At 39.3% G+C, this 7,557-nt stretch overlaps 1 protein-coding gene across 3 annotated transcripts in view; it reads right to left on the bottom strand.

The window, feature by feature from the left end:
- Window positions 1-640: 640 nt before the first annotated feature.
- PEX7 (peroxisomal biogenesis factor 7) overlaps window positions 641-7,557 on the bottom strand; it is a 350,516-nt gene continuing 343,599 nt past the window's right edge. For all 3 annotated transcript variants that reach the window (XM_073575890.1, XM_073575893.1, XM_073575892.1), the window contains one exon: window positions 641-1,006. In XM_073575890.1, coding sequence (XP_073431991.1) covers window positions 938-1,006 — 69 coding nt within the window. In that variant the 3' untranslated portion in view covers window positions 641-937. The remainder of the gene's footprint in view (window positions 1,007-7,557) is intronic.

The raw sequence follows: 7,557 nt of genomic DNA, 5'->3' as shown, positions 1-7,557 counted from the left end.
GGTGCTTACATACAGCATTATAGAATGCTGTTTATCAGCCTTCAAAGGCGGTGGCGGTAACTCGTATCGGCCAAACCTGGTGAAAGGTTCCCTTTAATGTGATTTTTTATAACTGTGACAAAAACGGACTGTGATTGAATTGTATGAACATAGTGTAATTTTGAATTTAACTCATATTTAGCTTTAGAATGTCCTCACAGAATATCTAATTTTGAATTTCAAATAAAGGGAATTAGTTAACCGGTTTTTGCTATGTTATATGAGAGCAGTAGGAACTTTAGCTGACAGCTAACTAAACAGTTTGGCCAGCCTAACTGCTGCTATCTAGAGTTGAACCTAAAGATTTTCAGAACCCTGTGAGCCTCCTCCTACCTGTTGGTATTCCTGGCACCATTTCAGATTAGAAGGCCTAGAATTTCACTAGTGCAACATCATGTGAGCATCACACCGCAACGATAACATTACGCGGGGCCTACTTATTAGAAGAGGTGTCATGGATGCCGGCATGTAGAACGAGTTTCACAGGGCTTTGATCAAGACCAAATCATTTTGCTTAACTTAATTGATTTTCTAACTTTGATGAAAAATTTACTTTTCGCTATTAATGGCTTTAACTGGTTAGATTACAAACACAATGCTCTGCAGAAAGAAAATCATTTCATTATAATAAACAAAAGTTGTCAAATTTTTAGACCTTTTACATGAATATTAACAAGCAATTCAGTATAAAATAGTATTTTCTTACAAAATATCCACCTTTTAGTTGTACTGCCTATTACACATGTCTTTGAAGCACTGAATGCTTTTTCTAGATCAATAATCATAGTTTAACAAATCACAAGTAGAAAATATAATAATGGCAGAAATAAGGTCACATTTGAATGATAATTATAAGTCGCTGAGAAATTTTCTCTTCTCCTTTGTAGATAAATGAATATCATTGAGGTACTGATAGGGAAAATGGGGCATATACTTTCACAGTTTCATCCCACGCACAGTCTGCTACCTGTAAGTTAAAAAGAAAAAGGCTTCTTAAATACAATCCGATGTCAGAAAAAATCAAATACACCACCCTGGATAAAACAACAGTCACACAGTAAGGCCCAGTTGCCATGTTTTTAGCCAAAAAAAGAAGTGCATCCTAAAAGGAAGAGAATTGTAACTGAAAGCGGTATGGCCGAGTTTTCTTTTAGGTTCATTACCTTTACCCCTTTTCTCTCTGGCAATTGGCTACAGGTCTGACATGCCCCTCATAGTCTGATTCTTTTTTTTTTAACTTGTTTTATTGAAGAATAAACAAATCTTTAGACTAGTCCCGACAGTTCCAGCCATATCAAGGACCATTGTCTTACAGGATAAATCACATTATAGTTTTTTTTTGTCTTTTCAGAATACCAAAGCATAAACGTATCGCTCTAACCATCTTGACTCAATGACCAATATATTCAGAGAGAAAGTAGGATTAAGCTTAATATTTATGGAAATATATAACATATTTCAACTAAGTCTCTTATGTAGGCACTAAAGGCTTGGGGAGGACCTCTTGTCTGTGGAGATCTGATCCATGTACTCCACATCTTGTCAAATTTAAATAGGGCATTTCCTATTTTTGTAAATGAAGTGTTCAAAAGAAAGTATTGTGTTTGTGATCTTAATCCTCATTGCGTGACTCGGAGGGTGTCTGTCCATCCACGGGACAGCAATTACCTTGCAGTAAAGATATTCTTTGAAAAATATAAGAGAAGAGAATGGCCATTCCACTTCATCAAGAATACCAAACATATTATAGGACCCAACAGAACATTTATATTTAGAATTGTGGATAGAAGAATCTCCCCAGAAATTAATTGATAACCGGGCATTCCCATAGCATATGCTAAAAATTCGAAATTCGGCACTCTACATTTTGGGCATCTGGCATCTTGGGATCTACCCATCTTCCTCAGCTTTACGGGTGTACTATAACTCTCATGGATTATAATTGAATCAGCTTATTATTAATAGATGGAGAGACATAATGAGAGTCAAGAATATCCCTACAGCATTCATCGTCCAGAGAACGAATCTTATAACATTTATCCAGAACTGCCAAGGGACTATTTTGTGCTTTGGCAGATATGAAAGAGGAATATAGTTTAGAAATTAGACCCCCAGGGACCTGAGATATAATAATCCCAGGAAAAAAAAGGAGACCACCTGTCTTGTAAATTGGGATAGGAATGCATGCCTTATCTGGAGAATAGAAAAACTTGGAGTCTGGCTCAACAGGACTGGATTTTCCTTTTCTTTTTCAAAAGAAATTATAGTGCATACAAAAGAAAAATGTGCATGGTCGATATGACCCAGTTGATGCGTTTCGACTGCACTAAGCAGAGTCTTACTCATGAGTAAAACTGCTTAGTGCAGTCGAAATGCGTCGACTGGGTCATGTCGACCATGTACATTTTTCTTTTGTATGCACTATAATAACATGACGCAGGTTAGATCCTTATGGCAGGGCTTAGCAGGCCATGGTAAATGGTAGACCAAGGGGGAAGGGGTGTGAGGGGATTGATTCTTTGACTGTGTATCACTGGCTTTTACTTCAGGAGCTTAGTCGTCTTTGTGCGAGCACACCTACTGAGCCAGCCTAATCACCTTGATGAAACTGTATGTCAATGTGGGAACGTCTTTAATTTGTGCCGTAACTGTACATAAAACGTCCTAAAAGGGTTGGAGGGAAACAAGGCGGATGTGGGGCCTTCAGTAGACTTCTGGATACCATGGTAGCTCCATTGGCATGCTCTCATTGAGTCAGGCTATGTGCACAGGTTGCAGATTTTGATGCGGATCCGCAGCGTTTTTGGACGCGTGGAGTTGCATCAAATCCTCAGTGTAGTGCACAACCAATGTTAGTCAATGGGAAATTCAGAATTGGTGTGCACATGCTGTGGAAAAATACGACCGGATTTTCAGCATTTTATTTTCCACAGCATGTCAATTCTTTTTGCAGATCTGCGTTTCTGCACCCATTGAGTCAGTAAAATCCGCAGCATAACCGCAGGTGTAAAAAGATTTGTGGTTTTGCTGCGGAGTTGCGTGCGAAAAACGCTGCAGATCGGGAGGAGGAAGTGTGTGGGCGGAGACTATGTGTGAGCGGAGAATATGTGTGGGTCTGTCTGCGGGTGTCTGTGTGTGTGTGGGTGTCTGCAGGGCTGTGTGTGTGTGCAGGTGTGTGTAGGCAGGCATTGTCCGATGGGACTTCTAGTCCCATCCGGCTATGTCTGCTACAGTGACAGCATTAGCCAATGATGGGACAGTAGTAGTCCCATCATCCAGCTACTGTGTTGAATAGTAACAAAAAACAAAAAAACATACACACAGTACACATACCATACAGCTAATCCCCAACACCCTCGATCATCTGTAAAAATAAAATAATAAACCAACAGTATACTCCCTGTTCTGACGTAATCCAATTAATAACGATTGTCCCACAATGATCTCCCATGTAGAGCTGTCACATCAGGAGATGTGACCGCTCTACAGGGGCTCCGGTGTAGTGACCGGAGATAATCTTCGCGCAGTGGGTCACTCCGCCACCTAGAGGTCACCGGAGTTCATCCTCTCACTTATGGCACCGCTGCGTGAGAAAATTCTCACAGCAGAGGTGTCGTAAAGTGAGATCAGGAACCCCGATGAAGTACACTGCGGGAGTATTATCTCCGGTCAGTGTGTCATCAGAGGCCCTGTAGAACGGTCACATCGACAGCTCTACACGGGAGATCATCATGGGACACTCATAATTAAATGGATTACGTCAGAATAGGGAGTATTTGTGTTGCTTTATTATTTTATTCTTTTTGCAGGTTATAGAGGGTGTGGCAGGAAATAGGCATATAATAAATATGGGAAACTGTTGTGTTATATTTCATTAAAATACATTATTCTGGCTGTGTCTTTATTTAACCCCTTAACAATAGGATTAGTAATGGATAGGTGTCTTATTAACACCTCTCCATTACTAAGCCATGGGCTTGATGTGACCTTACAATACAAAGGTGATATCAACCCCACAACTATTACCCCATATGCCACCGCTACAGGGTAGTGGGAAGAAAGAGGCTAAGTGGTGAAATTGGCGCATCTTAGAGATGCGCCATTTCTGGGGCAACTGAGAGCTGGTGTTTGTAGAAAGGGGGCCAATATCCATGGCCCCTCCCTAGGCTATTAACATCAGCCCACAGCTGTCTGCATAGCCTTTTCTGGCTATTAATTATAGGGGTATCCCACATCATTTTGGGGGCTTCCCTACTTTAATAGCCAGTAAAGGCTAAATATACAGCTGAGATGATATTATTAGCCTGGGAAGATCCAAGGGTATTACCTTCTTCCCAGGCTATAAACATCGGGCACCAGTCGCCTGCTTTCCCTGTTCTGGTTTTGAAAATTGTGTGGGAGCCCACACAATTTTTCCCTCCCTTTTTTTTAAAAATTAAACAGATATTGCATTTAATGCAGATTTTGTGTGTGTGTTTGTGTCTTTATTTAACTCTCTATGTACCATTTTATTATGTTCATTACTAAACATCGACCTTGGTATTATATATCTATCAATCTATAGATATATCTATAGAAAGATATAGGAATCCAAAAGTCAGGAACAGCACACCGTTTTCAGTTAAAAAAGAACTTTTTTATTTAGCCCATAATATATTAGACAGATTTATCTATAGATAGATATATCTCTAGACAGATATACTGTATCTATAGATCTATATCTATCTATAGATATATCTATAGATATTCACTTATATTTGTTTTGTGTACATTATATGTGAACTTAGTATGTGATAATATGGCATTCAATGGAGTATGTAAAAGAAGAGGTTGGACAAAGAAATAACATCACAATTTTTTTTTGTTAAATAATAGATCGCTATTTAGCTTACAAAAAAACGCATACAAATCCGCATGAAAATCCGCATCAAAAAAGCGGAGATTTTTAACTGTGTTTTCTGCCAAGAGAGGAAGAATCTGCGCAGAAAATTCCACAGGCAAATCTGCAATGTGTGCACATACCCTCACAGGGGGAATGGATGGGCAATTTTACTGTTCAACATAGAACCATTTGAACGCAGCTGTATTGCAGAATTAAACAAAAGTGAACTGACCGAGCTCCAATTGTTGCGGTTGCAGGCAGGTGCCAGATGTATAACAAAATAAACCGTCTAAAAAACTGTAAAATATCTTATTTCAATAAAACCCAACTACACTAGCAATTGGAATTGAAGAGTAAATCAATTCACTGATCTAGTAAGATTACCAGACCAATGGAATATGAAATTGAGTCATGTGAGAAGCAGCTAAATTGATAATTGACTTCTTCTCTGCCTTAGTATTTAGGCTGATGGAAATACAATAAAGCTGACAATGCATAGTATTGACATGATGATGTTCATGCTGTTTGTGTCACGCTCTTGGTTATCACCTAGCGTTAATACAAAAGCTTTATTATGATCAGAATACAAAGGAAATGATTAAGAAATTTTAAAAAGGTCATCTTTAAAAGAGAAAAAATCTGAAGAGTTAATGCAATTTGTTGGTTTAATAACTGAGTATTACCAACACACAGCAAGAAAACACATGGCCTCTAATATAAAATAAACGCTAGCTTGGGAATAAAAAATCATGTCACACAAAGGTCCAACGAAGTCTAAGTAAGAATGAATATATAGCTATACAAAGAGTTTTCAAAGGGTATAACCTTAAAGGAGTTGATTCAAAAATCCTGTTACAAACTTTTTATTTTATGGCTTATTTATTGAAATTATTGCAAAGTAGAGCCACTGATCACAACTGACACTAAAGATACCAAATGTGATTTAACCATATAAAAGGTACACCAAGATCCGACTGACTTCTAGGAGCAACAGCATGTTTAATGACTGTGCTATTTTTTGAACAAATGATTTCCATTTTTTGTCATTTTGAAATTCTACTACAACTTCCAACAGCATGTTAAGGCCCCTTTACATTTAGCGATGTACCAGCGATCCCGACAACGATACGACCCGGTCAGGATCGCTGATGCATCGCTAAATGGCCGCTAGTGAGCTGCCACACAGGCAGATCTCACAGCGATGTAGCGACACAGCAGCAGTCGTTACTTACCTTTCAGACGCGGCGATGCTGACGTCCTCCCGCCCGCGTCTACGCGACGCTCCTCGGCGCCAGCAGGAAGCGCCCAAAGAGAAATGGAGCTGCATGATCTCGCGCGATCAGCGACAGACAGCGGGGGAGCCGGTCGGAGGTAAGTATCACACATAGCGATATTGCTGCAGCGTCAGAAAATCGGTAACGCTTTAGCGATATCGCTAGCGATATCGCTATGTGTAAAGACCCCTTTAGTGCCCAACACAAAACACACTGATCATAATTAGGAACTCTGGACAAATACAGTAAGAAATAGAAATATACACTTCATACCATGGCTAAGGCGTTCAGGGCCCATGAAGTGTTTATACAGCACCAGTCAAAAGTTTGGACATACCTATACATGCAAAGGTTTTCAATGTTCTTATTAGAATGTTCACATGGTAAATTCATACCGAAACAAACACACACAGAGACAAGGCGTAACAAAAACTTCTGAAACAAACCAGAATGTGTGGTAAACCTTAAATTCCTTAAAGTATCCTTCTTTTACACATCTTTGGAAGTTTTGTCACCTAGCATGATTTCCATTGAACATGTATGCTTCCTCATTTGTGAAATCATCAGCCTTCAGAAAGTGTTTGTGACCATCAGGTGTGTTTTACAGAGGCAGTGTTGGTGCACAGTTCCATAAAGTGGCGAGCCTTATTCCACAACTGCTCTAAGCCAGAATATGGCAAGAGCCAATCAATTAAGTAAAAAGAAACAACTGTCCATCATTACTTTAAGACATTGAGGTCAATCAATCGTTACAATTAAACTGACTCTTATGAGGATCTGCCAAGAAATGAAGACCAAGAATTTCCTCTGCAGCAGAGGAAATTCTTGGTATTTATTTCTTCATTACTCATCTGAGTTACTAAACTAACAGGACCTCAGATAGCAGCACTCATAAATAAGCACTCACATCAAGTACCAGATACCGCTGAACATCAAATGTCCAAAGGAGACTCCAAGATGCTACTCCAAGAGGCCTTTATGGTCAAATTACTGCAAAGGAGCCACTACTGAGGACCACAAAGAAGAAGAGACGTATTTTGGTCAAGCAGCACATGGAATGGACACTAGATCATTACAATTCTGTGGTCTCAGTCAAAATTTGAGATTTTTGGTACCAACTGCCATGTGTTTGTAAGATTTAGAAAAGGTGAGCAGATGACTTCTACAGATGTGGTGTCCACTGTGAAGCGTGAAGAGGGAAGTCTAATGGTGCTTTGATGGTGACACTGTTAATGATTTATTTAAAATTTAAGTTACTCTTACCCAGCATAGCTACTGCAGCATTCTGCAACAAGCCATCCCATCTGATTTGTATTTTGTACACTGACCTAAAAAAGACCTCCAGGCTTTGAAAAAACTGTG

The sequence above is a fragment of the Dendrobates tinctorius genome, unplaced genomic scaffold (assembly GCF_039654945.1).
Source record: "Dendrobates tinctorius isolate UK_male_01 unplaced genomic scaffold, ASM3965494v1 ptg000046l, whole genome shotgun sequence".
Taxonomy (NCBI): domain Eukaryota; kingdom Metazoa; phylum Chordata; class Amphibia; order Anura; family Dendrobatidae; genus Dendrobates; species Dendrobates tinctorius.
Note: the sequence above shows the minus strand (reverse complement) of the source record. Positions and strands in the feature narration are given on the sequence as shown.